Source organism: Sturnira hondurensis, unplaced genomic scaffold (genome assembly GCF_014824575.4).
Source record: "Sturnira hondurensis isolate 20B ecotype Veracruz unplaced genomic scaffold, ASM1482457v3 Scaffold0024822, whole genome shotgun sequence".
Classification (NCBI taxonomy): Eukaryota; Metazoa; Chordata; class Mammalia; order Chiroptera; family Phyllostomidae; genus Sturnira; species Sturnira hondurensis.
In genome coordinates, this window is record NW_028097453.1 from 7,269,565 (window position 1) to 7,283,890 (window position 14,326).

General features: G+C 57.7%; 1 protein-coding gene across 1 annotated transcript in view; it reads left to right on the forward strand.

Moving 5' to 3' along the window:
* PHGDH (phosphoglycerate dehydrogenase) overlaps nucleotides 1-11,146 on the forward strand; it is a 35,895-nt gene extending 24,749 nt beyond the window's left edge. Inside the window, exons 6-12 of the mRNA XM_037038806.1 lie at nucleotides 2,751-2,883; nucleotides 3,290-3,438; nucleotides 4,838-4,990; nucleotides 7,457-7,589; nucleotides 8,745-8,875; nucleotides 9,827-10,064; nucleotides 10,851-11,146. Of these exons, the coding sequence (XP_036894701.1) occupies nucleotides 2,751-2,883; nucleotides 3,290-3,438; nucleotides 4,838-4,990; nucleotides 7,457-7,589; nucleotides 8,745-8,875; nucleotides 9,827-10,064; nucleotides 10,851-11,005 (1,092 nt within the window). The 3' untranslated portion in view covers nucleotides 11,006-11,146. The remainder of the gene's footprint in view (nucleotides 1-2,750; nucleotides 2,884-3,289; nucleotides 3,439-4,837; nucleotides 4,991-7,456; nucleotides 7,590-8,744; nucleotides 8,876-9,826; nucleotides 10,065-10,850) is intronic.
* Nucleotides 11,147-14,326: the final 3,180 nt, after the last annotated feature.

The window sequence follows — 14,326 nt, forward strand, 5'->3', positions numbered from 1 at the left end:
GTGTGGGGGGTGCTTGTCCCCTCCTGTCCCCACCCACTCCCCTCAGCCCCACGCGAGTTGGGCAGGGGCACTGGGCGAGCCTCTGCCTGAGACCCTTCGCAGTCTCCCCTTCCCCCTTCTTGCCTTCTGAGAGCCGGGGTTCGGGGTTCCATAGAGTCATGTGAACCTGCTCCCTCAGTCTTGGCTTTGTGACCTGTCGGTCTTCTCCCCTTTTGACATGAAAAAATACATCTGGATTAGAGATGAAGGGGCCGTTGTCACAGCCAGCCTCTGAGCCCCAGGACAGAGAAGATGGAGAGCATGTGCAGACTCCTGTCTCCTGCCCAGACAGGTCGTTCTCCCCACGAGAGAGAGGGGTCTCTCCTTCTGTGGGACCTGAAAATAACCATTTCCAGTTTCCTCTCCAGAAGCTCTGGATTCCATGCAGCCGTGTTCTTTGGCATGATTTTCTAAAATATAACTTTATTTCTGTGATTTCAAGAGAAATTCATAATCAGTAGGGAAGCGCTAAAAAGCACAGGAAAACACAAGGGGGGAGAAGACGAACACCACCACCCAGAGGTGACCCCCGTTGAAGTGTGACGATGCTTTCTGTTCTGTGTGTTTTTGCTTAATCCTGGGCCAGCTCTGAACATTCTCCTCTCGGGGTTAAGGAAACTTTCTTTTCGAGGAATGTTGAACTACTGAAAGTTAGAGCAGGAGGTGACTTTGAAACCACCCACCCAGCCTCTTTACTTAGGGTTGAGGACCCAGGTACATAGGGCGCCGATGTGAGCCTGGCCCCGGCTGACACCGACTGAGGCAGGCCCAGGACTGGGTCTCCTGGTTTGGAGTCCCATGTCTCTTAAGTCCTGCAAGCCTGTTTTCCCGAGGACACTGAAGCCTTTGAGGTTCTTAGAGCTCCAACACCTTTTCCCCTCTGGTCAGCGTTGCCGACAGGCGCTGAGCTCCCAGAGAGAGTAGGTCCCAGCTGGGTAGGTCTTTGCTGTTGCAGGAGGTAGATGCTTCGCACCTGGTTGCAGATGCTGCCCAGCTGCTCGTGCTGCCTTGGTCACCCTTAGCCTTGCCCTTGCTNGTTAGAGCAGGAGGTGACTTTGAAACCACCCACCCGGCCTCTTTACTTAGGGTTGAGGACCCAGGTGCATAGGGCGCCGATGTGAGCCTGGCCCCGGCTGACACTGACTGAGGCAGGCCCAGGACTGGGTCTCCTGGTTTGGAGTCCCGTGTCTCTTGAGTCCTGCAAGCCTGTTTTCCTGAGGACACTGAAGCCTTTGAGGTTCTTAGAGCTCCAACACCTTTTCCCCTCTGGTCAGCGTTGCCGACAGGCGCTGAGCTCCCAGAGAGAGTAGGTCCCAGCTGGGTAGGTCTTTGCTGTTGCAGGAGGTAGATGCTTCGCACCTGGTTGCAGATGCTGCCCAGCTGCTCGTGCTGCCTTGGTCACCCTTAGCCTTGCCCTTGCTCTCAGGGATGCATGGCTGGCGGCCAAGCTGTTTCTAATGGAGGGGAGATGTTTTCACCCAAGCCCCATTTTCGCAGGGGGGCTGTGGGCCTCCCCACTCCATTCCAGGCCAGCGGGTGGGCACTGGGAGTGCAGGCACTGGAGTCAACACTGGCTTGTGTCCCAGCTGTACCTCTCGCTGTTTCTGTGACTTGGCCAAACTACTTAACATCTCTACCTTGGTTTCCTTGTCTGTCAAATGGGGAGAACGATAGTACCTGACCCATCAGGCAGGAGTTGGATGCATGCACCTGACCCATAGTAAGTGCTACCTAAATCTTTGCCATTATTGCCCATCACTACACGTCCTTTCCTCTTTCATCTCGGCTTTGTCTCCTCCAACTTCACTTCTTTCTCCCCATCACTGTATGCGATGACCTTTGGCCAATTGCAGGAGGTTGACGAAGCTTACACCCCAAGTTGCCTGCCTGCCACCGTCTCCCAGGAGTCAACCTTACTTCCTTCAGGCAGGCCCTTCTGCTTTGGGGGCCCACCCCTCCCCAAACCAAGGTCTTTGCTGGGCCCTTCCTCACTCACGATGCTTTGAAGTCTCACTTTTTTCCTCTGATGTCCTTGCTCCCCACACCCATCAGTCCTGCCTTGCTGAAAGCATCTGTCGTTAGTCACTTATACCCTCCTGTGATTAATCACTACGTTATGCTATCCAAGACTAGCCACATCCTAAGCCTCACTAGAAGTAACTTCAGGAGAGGGGACCGTTGTCTCCCTGTTGGTGTGGGCACCAGCACTTCACCCCCCTTCTCTGACCAGTCCTTGCTGCCCCCGCTTCTTCCACCCTCCCTTCAACTAGCCAGTGCCCCTTCCCGCGCTCCGCCCCTGTGGGTTCTCTGGCTGCAGCCAGCCTCTCTCCCCTCCCTTTCCTGCTTGCACCCCACACTGCTCCCCCACCTGACCATCCTCTCTCACGTGGGGCCCTGCTTTCTATGGGCTTCTGAGTTCCATTGTGTCTGCACAGACCTGTGCTGCATTTGTGGTTCAGAACGTGGGGCGGTCGCAGCTCCCTTTCAGCTCTGGCCCCGCCCCCTCCCAGCGAGTGAGCCCTGCTGCCTCCAGCTCTCAAGTAGAAAGGAGGGCAGCACCAACCCCGTTGTGTTGTTGTGAGAAGTAAACTGGTGTCTGCCAAAGGCTTAGCCTAGTGCTTGGTGTAGGGTAAGTGCGCAGCGGTTGCCAGGATTAGTATTACACATACCAGAAATCAATAATGACACTCCTCCCTCTCGCGTGTGACCAGACTGTAGGGTATGACCCCATCATTTCGCCAGAGGTCTCGGCCTCCTTCGGCGTTCAGCAGCTGCCTCTGGAGGAGATCTGGCCTCTCTGCGATTTCATCACTGTGCACACCCCTCTCCTGCCCTCCACGACAGGTAGGTGTGGGCCTACCTGCCCACAAAAGCTGCAGACCCGACGCTGGTCCCTCGGCGTCAGACGGGAGGGGTGCGCCCGCAGGGAATTCTCAGGTGTCTGGGTGAGCTGGGACTACACGTGTGACCAGTGCCCCGTAGACACTTGCTGGGGCCACTACAGGCCTTTCTGGTGCCCGCCCCACGGGGAGCAACAGTAGCTAAGGGACTTACTTCCAGCGCGTTTCTAAACTGAGACTGGCCCCAAGTCCTGACAAAGGAGAGATGAGACCAGAGAGGCTCTCGACCCCAAGGAAGGAGGCCTGTGCGAAAGACCTGGGAGGGGAAGGGTGTTTGGAGCTGGGTCCTGGCAGTGGGGTCACGGCACCGTCGCTGCAAGCAAGCTCTCCCCTCCCTCCCTCCCTCCCAGGCCTGCTGAATGATGGCACCTTCGCCCAGTGCAAGAAGGGGGTACGCGTGGTGAACTGTGCCCGCGGAGGGATCGTGGACGAGGGCGCCCTGCTCCGGGCCCTGCAGTCTGGCCATTGCGCAGGGGCCGCGCTGGACGTGTTCACAGATGTAAGTCCACCGCCAGCGGGTGCGGGGAGGGGAGAGGCAGGAGCCCGGGGCTCAGGGTGGTGCAGAAGGCCTTTCCGGTCACGGCCTCCGGGGCCGAGATAAAAGGGAGGAATGGACATATATGTGCCAAAAATAACACCTTTGTGCTCGGAGGAGCCGTTGCAGAGTCTGGTCTAGTGACAGCCGCGTTGTCCTCTGCAAAACTTGAGTTTTAAACAGGACCCATGGTCTGCTCAGCTGCGGCCGGGTTGATAACTTCAAAGAAGACAGCAAGTCAGTTCCGAGGTGGAGGATGTAGGGTGGAGAGAGAGGATTTCCTGTACGATTCAGGTCTCTGATGAAGTGAATCCCACGCCTGGTCCACCCAGTGTCCACTGGTTTTACTCTCCGTCCTCTCTGGAGGGGAGGGACCCCAGGACAGTGGTTGGACAGGTCCCCCAGTGCCCAGGGGGTGGGCTGCTCTGGCTAGGTCTCCCTCACCCACTCCCCACCCACCCTGCCCTCACAGCGGCTGGAATGATGAAGGGTGCATTTCAACTTGAATCTGGCAGCCTCTCTTAACCATCAGAGATCCAGGAAGAGGGTGTGGGCTTTGGGTGAGGCCGTGGGCGTTTGCTGCACGTGTGACAGCCACGTGGTCTGGGTGAGTCCCCCACCCACCCTGAGCCCTGGCAGTGCCCAGTGTCCGCTCCCTGCCCAGGATGCACGGTGCACCGGGTTTACATTCCTGGTAACCTTCTTCAGCTGGACCGTGGGGTCCCTGACGGTGGGTGTGCCTGGCTGTCTCCCCAGCACTGCGCCTTCTCTGCCCTCCTGGGCCTCCGCAGGGCACTCAGTGCCACACCTTGGAACGCACAGGGTGATGTGGGAGCCCACAGAGCCCTGGCCTGAGTGGCCGGACAAGACCTGAGTTACATTCCCAAGGGCAATGCTTTGTGCTCAGTGAGCAGAGGGGTGGAGGCACCGGGCAAGCTGCCTGTCCTCGTGAGGACCACTGTGCAGCGCGCCTGCAGGGAGCATGACGGTAAGTGATACAAGGATGCAGTGAAGGAGGGTTAACAGCAGCAGCAACAGTTACTGCTGCTTCAGAACCTCCAGCGTTACCTCCGCGACACTGTTAATGAGGTAGATGGCACCAACGCACTTTCTAGACAGGGGAACAGGCTCACGGGATGGAGATTTGCCCAAAGGCACGTGCCGATGTGGTCCACGGCTCTGTCCACAACTTTGCCGCGATGGGGTGTCCCTGAGGAAGCCAGTTACAGAGTCCAGTGACCACCCTGACAAAAAGAAGTACCAGGGAAAGCGACCTCCTTCCCGCCTTGCTCCCCTCCGACTTCCCTCAGGCCCTGGGCTGTCAGTCCACAGCAGCCAAGCAGAGGTGTCTCTTTCTGGGCAGGAACCACCACGGGACCGAGCCTTGGTGGACCACGAGAACGTCATCAGCTGCCCCCACCTGGGCGCCAGCACCAGGGAGGCCCAGAGCCGCTGCGGGGAGGAAATCGCCGTCCAGTTCGTGGACATGGTGAAGGGGAAATCCCTGATGGGGGTTGTAAGTATCCGCAGGTGGGGTGGGGCCAGTGGTCCCAGAAGGGAGCAGGAGTCCTGATGATGGGAATGGGGACAGCAGGGACGAGCCACGGTGTGGCGCTCTGGGAGCCGAAGATCCGGATTCCACTGGGGTCAGCCTCTGGGCGGGGTGGCTGGAGTCGGGCTGCCCCTCGCGTTCAGAGCCCAGGCCTGGCGCCAGCTCCGCCCGGGTAAACTGTAGCCCCTCGCAGAGGCTGCAGCCCTAGCCCAGCGTCCGGAGAAAGGCCCCTTTGTTCTCCTTGTGCCTTGGGAGTGGGGGGTGTGGCTGCGGTGAGGGCTGGATGCCATGGGGGTGGGTGTGCAGTGGCCTGTGGAGAAAGCCCTGTGAGAGGAAGGGCGCTCTCACCTCGGAGCCCTGACAGCTCTTTCGTTGTGTCGTCGTAGGTCCCTGAGTGGGGACGGACCTGCCCCAATGACCTGCCCCTTCCTCCCACGGGTCTACTCAGTGCTCTTAGAGCTGGTGAGGGCGGGGTCGGGCGGGGCCACCCCGACCCTACTGGCTGACCCTCCACGCAGGGATTTTCAGGGATAGGACAGAACTGCGGCAGGAGAGACACAGGCTTCTTGGCCCGGCCCCTCCAGCCCTGGGTGGGCAGCCTCGCTCTGAGGGCCACCCTGGCCTCCACGTCCTGTGAAAGAAGGAACCAGCTGCTGCCCTGCAGGAGGACCCCTCAGGGCCAGCTGGTGGCAGCCACAGGACACTTGTCCTGCCTCTGTCTGTTGGCTCCTCAGGACAGGGCACGCTTTCTCACTGCTTTTGCACGACCGAGGCCTCTGAGCTGGTTCGTGCCTCCCGAGTGATGCTGTTTGGAACCCAGGCTGAGGTTTGGGCTGTGACCACTGGCAGCCATCGTGGGCCTGGCTTTTCCCTTTCGGCCATTTCTCAGGGAGGTTTCTGCCCTCGCTGTTGCAGCCCCTGGGAGGTAGTCACGTTGTCATTAGGTAGCAGTGGCATTTCAGGCCTTTTTGTGAAGGGGACTGACCCTTTAACACCAGCTGCATCGCACAGAACCACAAAGTGTCCCCATCCTTAGAGGTAAAATGTCCCTTGGTCAAATTTGACTCTCCACCCAAAGCAGCTGATGGTCTTGGCATTTGGAAATAAAGATACTTTGGTCATGTAGACACTGTCTCCCTGGTTCTTCACCGTGTCCTCTTCAGTCCAGTTCTGTTCCAGCCCTAGACACTGACTGACATCAGGGTTCGGTTGGAGCCCAAAGGCGCCCGGCTTCCTGGAGCCTTCCTGTTCGCCTTCTAGAAAAGACTGGGCCTCCTTGTATTGGGCAGACCTGCCATGAGCACCCGCAGAGTTGGACTCTGCAGGTGCTGCCCAGAGGTCAGAATCCAGGTAGGGAGCCTGCTTCTAGAAGCTTCTTAGTTGCATACCTTCCTCCACCTGCCACAGGCTCCCAGGCCGCCCAGCTGTTTCGTGACCCTTTGGCTCTGCTCCCAGCAGCTGACCTTTTCTTGTCCCATCTCCTGGCTCACTGCTGCTCTTTTGTGGGTCCCCTGGAGAGGAGCAAGGGGAGCACTGGGTGGGAGGGCCCTCACCAGGCTGCCGCCCACACGGCAGAGTCTGGGGGAAGCCCCGTCTTTTCTGACATCTTGATACTATCTTCTAATTCCCCGCCAGTTACATTTTTATGAAACGGGAAGGCAAGCTTCTGGGGTTTCTGTTGCCCGCATCTTGTAAGCAGCCTGTTGATTTCTGTCAAACCCAGGTTTCTAGTTAAATCCCTCTTAGGTGGTTCTTTTTATAAGGTGTCTCACGAGAGTGGCCAGTGTGTAACTCGGAGCCAGAGCCCCTTGAATCACAAAGTGGGATAGGAAATGTGGACCCAGGATAAGCTGGCTTTGTTCCCAAACCCCCGGTGGGGGTCCAGTTGGCCAGGCCCCAGACTCACCACTTTGGGAGGAGCTGTGACTTCCACCTCCTCCAACTGCCCCACGTGCCTGTGGTGGGCTTCACAGGGGTCCGTGTTTGAAGAGAGATGGAGTTGTCAAACGCATATGAATCCATCCAGCTTTATAAATGTTAATTTGGTCAAAGTGTGTAATGGCAATGTAAATACTTCCTTTTTTACAAAAAAAAAGTCAAGATTCAAAGTGAAAAAGAGGAAAGCATATTAGGAATGCCACCCAGAGAGACCTGCCCCGCTGTGTCCAAGGGATGGGGGATGGGGCTGTCTCGGTTCCTGGAGGGGGAAATGCCCCCAATCCTTGTTCCCTTCCGGCAATTTGGAGTGGCCTGGGCCTTTGCTGCCCTGTTTTGTAGCTCTCGGCTGTGGCAGCAAGTGGCGATCTTGCTGTTGGCTGATGGCAGTTGTCAGACCCTAGGCACCGACCGAAAGGCAGCAACGGACCTTGTTTGGACAGGTGTGCCCTGTCCGGCCTCTCCCGTCCTCAGCCCCACCTCCTGTCTCTGCAGGTGAATGCCCAGGCCCTCACCAGCGCCTTCTCTCCGCACACCAAGCCATGGATTGGCCTGGCAGAGGCTCTGGGGACACTGATGCGCGCCTGGGCTGGGTCCCCCAAAGGGACCGTCCAGGTGATAACACAGGGTGAGCTGGGGACACTGCAGGGGGAGGGGAGCGGGGGGCGGACTCTGCACTTCACTTGGTCTGCCTGCTGCAGATGAGACAGTGGGGACTCGAGGTGGCCCTGGTCTTGGGACTCCATGTCTCACGTTCTGAGTGTGACTCATCTGCTGCTGAGTCGAGACTAGAGAGGAGGGCACCGAAAGTCGCTGGGAAATAGACTTCACTTCCACAAATCATGTTTGTGCAGCATTTCAAAGGGGGGCGGGTTTGGGGTGCAAGAGAAACCTCCACAGAAACGGTCTCGCTCCAGGCGCGGTGGGATTGGTGGCAGGGGTCCTGGGTGGGACTCTGGTTTTGACCTGTCGCATACCTGCCGTGTGACTTTCCCTCTCTGATCTGTGAGTTCCTCCGTGTGTGAAGTGAGAGCCAGGGTGGGTGTGCCAGTGAGGGGGTGGGGACGTCCTGTGCCCAGTGGCAGACGAGCATGGGCCCTGGGACTGGCCGATGGCCTTGGGCATTTGTTCAGCGGTGGCGTGGGAACAGAACAGTGCCCCGTCAGCCCATCAGCTGACTGAGCAGGTTCCAGCCACCTTGGCGGTGTGTCCAGCCCTCTGCAGATGTGCTTGAGGGACCAGGGAGGGGCCCAGTCCCCTGAGTCTTGCAGAGGGTGGCCCTCCCCATCGATGACTGGGTGCGGACTCTCGGGGAGAAGGCCCAGAGCACTGTGGGTCCCGGGCAAGGCCCCAGAGGCAACAAGGCAGGAAACCGGACCACAGCTGCTTCAGTCACCCCTTTCTCCCTCCATTCCTGAGGCCAGCAGGGGTCCGAGTGCCAAGAAGGGGTGGAACAGTACATTTTTCCAGTGTCCCTTTGGAGGATGACAGGGTGGCCAGGCCACAGCAGGTGTGTGAGGGCATTGGATTTGGGCTGAGTTTTGGAGAGGAGTTTTTAGACTGGTGGAGAGTGTCCCAGGGTGCTGACCTGGACAGGGCCAGGCCTACTGACCCACTGTGTCTCCACCCCCCAGGGGACTCAAGACTGCCCGGGCCGGCTGGCCTCGGGCCCCCAGCCATGAAGTGAAGAGCCTGTGACCCAACCCTGGGTGCTGGGGTCCCCTGCCCCTCCCATGTTGCTCAGTAAATAGTGACCTTACAGTAGCATCTTTTCTGTCCCCAGGAACATCCCTGAAGAATGCTGGAAACTGCCTAAGCCCTGCAGTCATTGTCGGCCTTCTGAAAGACGCTTCCCATCAGGCAGACGTGAACTTGGTGAATGCCAAGCTGCTGGTGAAGGAGGCTGGCCTCAACGTGGGTGCCCACCTGCCCTCCCTCCACCCCGTGGGCACTGCCTTTCTCCTCCCCCTCCATTTGCAGAGCTCGCTCACAACCCTGCTCGGTGGGTGGGGCCCCGAGTGCAGTCCTGCCTCTGACACTGGGTACCCTTGAGAGGTGGCGTAAATTAAGTCTCTGTCTGCAAAGAGGGGATACCGCCTGACTCCGAGCATTGCTATGTGTGGCTAATACGTGTGAAAGTGCTGTGCATGTACACACTGTGGCAGCACCTCATTTCACAGCCCAGGAAACGGAGGAGCCAGGCTGTATCTGGCCGGAGGCTGGGGGTGAGCCCAGCACGCTCTGCCTCTGACTCCACCAGTGCTTTGTTCACCATGAACCCGGTTTCTTGCTTAGCTTGCAAAGCTCCGCGGGAGCTCTCAGTACACCCCCTTAGCCTCCGCTGCCCCCATGGCTTTTCTTTGGCATCTTTCCCTCTGGTTGGTTCCCTTTGTAGATCAAAGTCCATGTTTCTCAGCCAGTGGGAGCTGGCCAGGAGCAGTGGGAAGTGGGGCTCTCAATAGCCCCCCCCCCACTTCTATATTCTAGTCAGGCCACTGGTTGTATATAGGAAGCAGGACAGGAAGGGGCTAGACTGGGTCACCCTCTGGGCAGACCTGCTAACTCAGGTCCTCACAGCCCTGCCTCTTTCTCTCCTCCCTTGCGCCCACTCCTCCCCTCAAAGCAGTTACCTGTAGCTGGCAGACCCAGCCTCCCTTGTGGGGGCCACTGACTGGACTGTCCCAGAAACCTGCTGTTCAGGGGCTCAAGGCTTATTTGCCCATTGGCCCTCTCTCCCATTCCTGAATTGCTGACCGGGCTGGCTAGGCTGAACCCCTACAAATTGGCCATGGGACCGAGGGAGAGGGTGGGTGCCGTGCAGACAGCAGACGTACCTGTGTCTTGTCTCCTGCCTTCTCTCTGCAGGTAATCACCTCCCACAACCCTGCTGTGCCAGGAGAGCAAGGCTGCGGGGAGTGCCTCCTGACCGTGGCCCTGGCAGGTGCCCCCTACCAGGCTGTAGGTTTGGTCCAGGGCACCACACCCGTGCTGCAGGCACTCAACGGCGCCGTCTTCAGACCAGAAGTACCTCTCCGCAGGGGTCTGCCCCTGCTCCTCTTCCGGGCTCAGCCCTCCAACCCTGCCCTGCTGCCTACTGTGGTTGGTGAGGAGGGGCCCACAGGGCTGGCCAGTGTCCTGAGGCAGGGGTGGTTGGCTGGGGAAGGGGGTGTCCTGTCCTGGGATTGGGTTGCATAGACCTTAGCGTCCTTCAGCTCCTCTCCAGCCTCGGGGCATCTCTGGATCTGCAGAAGACAGAAGGTCTGTCTCGCAGGTTTCTAGGACATTGGGACGTGGATACAGAGTTCAGAGGGAAGTGCCTTACCTGAGGTTGCAGGGCAGCGTGGCCACAGGGCAGTGTGGCAGGGCTTGGACTTCAGAGCTCCGTTAACTGGGCTGCACACAGTGTGAAGCCCACAGTGGGGACCTGCTCACAGAGCCACATCCCAGGAGCTCAGCCATGGAGGGCGGGTTTCCTTCTGATGGAAGCCAGCCTGTCGGGCATCCCCACCTGCCCCAGTGCCCCGGCACCGCAGCCGCTGGGAGCTGTAGAGCCCACTCAGAGTGTCCCCAGAGGGCCTCGTTTCCCCATCTTGCCAGCCTCCTGAAGGAACTTTCCCCTGCGTTTCTCTCCCTGTTGGTCTGGGCAAAGCGGGCAGCCTGCAAGTCAGGCTGTCGTACTAGCACTGTGCCTTCCTGCCTTGCCTCATGATCGGGGAGTTCTGAAGCCTCCAGGCCAGCGAGGGAAGCTGCTTGGGTATCCCCTCGCTCTGCTCTCTGCATCTGACACGTCACCCGCCCCGTGGCAGCTTGGATCACAGCCATCCCAGACTCCCAGCCCCTCGCTTCTCCTTCCCCGTGCCCTGTGCTGACCGGGGGTTTCTCTTCCCAGGGCTCCTGGCAGAGGTGGATGTGCAGCTGGTGTCCTACCAGACCTCGGTGGTGTCAGAAGGGGAGACCTGGCACGTCATGGGCATCTCCTCCCCGCTGCCCAGCCTGGACACCTGGAAGCAGCACGTGTCCGAGGCCTTCCAGTTCCACTTCTAACCTTGGGACTCACCAGGCCCAGCCTCAGGGGCTTCTCAACCACCAGTGGGAGAGCACGGGCCTGGGGCTGACACTGCCTGTGTGGTCTGACCCTTGTAGCACAGCAATAACCACCTAATAAAGAGCCCACCCCGTCTCCTTGTCTTTGTGTTGTTATTACTCACAAGAGCCACTAGGAGGTGTCCACGGGCAGCCACGGGTTGGCTTTGGCCGCAGGAGGCTGGGGCGTGGGGCGGAGGATGTGGATGGGCAAACTGCAGGCATGGGTGCAGGTGCCTTGAAGGGGATCTCCCTCCTGCCTCCCAGGTTTCAGATCCCTTCCATCGGGGACTGTACACACGCAGAACAAATGCGTGTTCAAAAGGTGATTTGTCTGAGAGGAGCCCTGCACCCCAGGCTTCTCCTGCAGAAGTCTGCACCTGGCGGAGGGACCGGGCATGCACAGGTCAGTGGGAGCACTGAGTGAGTTGCCACAGCAGGGGCATGTGGACTCTTCAGAGCCCAGGAGAGGGGACAGTCCATCCGAGGATGGTTTCTCTGAGACATTTGCAAGGATCTCGTGGAGGGAAGAAAGTGTGAGCAAGGTGTGGGACATGAGAAGATAGGCAAGTTTACAAAGCCAGTTCTGTATGGATTGGAGAGTATATCATTTGATCTTTTTTTAAAGATGATTTTCATGGAAGATGACAGAATGGAGTTCCCTGATCCTAAGGGTTTCACCTTTTGAGGGTTTTTCCCTGTTAGGGGATGACGCATCTCTGCCTCGTGCCTGACAGCTTCTCTTCTTTGAGACTGCTGCCCAGGTTTAAAGCCTGGCACAGGGCATTGATGGGCACGGACAGGAGTGAACCCTCCACCTGGGCCTCCTTGCTGTGGTTGGGCTAAAGGGTGGCAGGAGGGCCACCAGGAGCGGCTGTGCTGGCTCCGGCAGTGAGCTCAGAGGACTGGCATGTCACCTTGCTGCAGCAGACAGGAAGGGGATGGGCCAGAACCAGACCAGCAGGGTTGGCTTTGAGCGACTCTGGTTTTTTCAGCGCAATGTTTTAGGGAAGTAACAGGCGGTTGGCAAGGCTTGTCCTTTCATTCCTGTGCCTTTGAGGAGATAAGCAGGTCTCAGTCTTTCATAGACAACTCCTTACACTAAAGAGCCTTCCCCTTGACCTTGTCATGGCACTTAGCCAGGTCTGGACAGGGTGTCCTAACTCTCAGGTCACCTACCCCCTCCTACTGAAGAGAGATCTGTGTACCACGTGGCATCTGGTGAGGGGTCACTTGTTAAAAACAGGCAGGGATTAATGAAATGAAACGTCGAGCTCAATTTTCAGCCTCTCAGCGTCTTCCCTCAAAACTCCTTAGACAAAGCATATTCTGTGCTAAGGTGGCCAGAACAATTCTGGAAACCCAAATTACAGGAGCATCCCACAGAACCTTCCTAGACGTGAGTGGCACATCCAGGCACAGGGCAATTTCACTGCGTTGCCCTGTTTAGTGACCGTCCACGTAAACACTCCCAAACTTCAAAAGACAAGATTTAAAAACCCGGCCAGTGCTCCACAGGAGGCGCTGTTTGCTCCTCTGTACCACAGTTTGTGGCATCTCTGTACCGCCCGACTTCAGAATGGAAGACCCACAGCCAGAAGGTTCTCATAAGCTCAGTGATGGAGGCAGCACATGCTGGAACAGGAGGGGGCTGGCCTCAGAATTCCTGGACGCTGAGATTTAGAAATCCTGTGTGTGTGTGTGTGTCTGTGTGTGTGTGTGTGTGCTCAGTGTGCCACCTGGAGATGTGAGGTGGTCTGGCGGTCAGCGGGCTGGAGGGACCATTCTCCACATCTGTTTTACCATCACATGTTGTGTGCTCTCGCTTGGGATGAGTGTAACACGGCTCGATGCTCTAGTTTAGGAGTCACTTCCCGTTTCCTGCTCTGGGTCCGTCCCCCTGGCTGATGTTGTGCCCACACTGGGAAGTCCTTTCTCTTCATGATGTTAGCTGTCCTTGGAGTGAAATGGCGACGGGGCCACTGGAAAATCATTCCCTCCTGGTCCACCTTACACAGCCGGAAAGGGCTTCGTTCGGAGCCGGCAGGAGTCTGTTTTAACAACACGGACCCCAGAGCAGCCAGGGGGGAGGCCTAGGGCTCAGGGTCAAAGTCAGTGAAGAAGGAGCACTGACGGCAGTGGGAACCTCTCTCTGTGTCAGGGTGGCAATGACCAGTGTCATCCTGAGTGTGCCTAGTTGAACCAGGGCTGATCTGGGGCACAGGCAGCATCCATTCAAACCCGTCAGCACCCGGATATCCCCATTGTTAAATATTTTTGACATCATCCCCATGCTTTGTCCAAATGACTGCTCAGGGGGGCTGCCCTGGCCCCAGCAGCAGATGCTATGGAAGGTCTTGGTTGCAGGTCTTGGTTGCTGGGGCTGATGGAGGCAGTTGGAGCATCAGGAGCCCCCAGTGAACAACAAAGGCAAGTCCCCGAGTCTCTAACCGGAAGAGGGCAAGTGAATATACACTTTCTCCCGTGGCCACTGACACTACTCAGATATCTTGGGAAAGTCATGTATTGTCCTACCAGGCATGTCGAGTAGACTGAGGGCCCCCAAACAGCTTGCCAGGGAGAGCAGGCGGCAGGGGTCAGCATAGGACTGCTAAGGGCAGCTGCAGCTGGTGCACTAGAGCCGGGACTGAGCGAGCACCTGGGGGAGAGCCTGGGAAGGGAGTCAGCTGATGCTGGATTAGCTGCTCAAACTGTGGTTTATCTCGGATTTTCTGGTGCCTGTTGGGACATGAACAGCCTTGGGCAAACAGCAAAGTTGGCGGCCCAGCACCTCATTCCCCTGTGTCCACTGTCCCATTATCCCTGGCTCCCCCAGCCAGCCCTGCCTCCCACCAATGGGAACAGTCTCTCCTCCAAAGTGCACTTACTCATTAGGGAGGCCAAAGAAACTTTTTTTAAAAGATTTTTTATTTATCTTTAGAGGGGAAGGGAAGGAGAGAGGGAGAGAAACATCAATGTATGGTTGCCTCTCGCGCATCCCCTGCTGGGAACTGGCCTGCAACCCAGGCACGTGCCCTGACTGGGAATCAAACCGAGATCCTTTGGTTCGCAGGCCCGCACTCAGTCCACTGAGCTATGCTAGCCAGGGCTGAAGAAACTTTTTAAAAGAAAACGAATGACAGAAATTTGGTGTCCTCTTTCTCCTCCCGGGCCCCTCTTCAACTCAGCCCCTACTCCCCTGAACCGTGGCAATTTTGTAAAAGAATCTTGGAACGAGCAGTGCCGTAGCCCACGGGGTACAAACAACCCTCTCATGGAGAA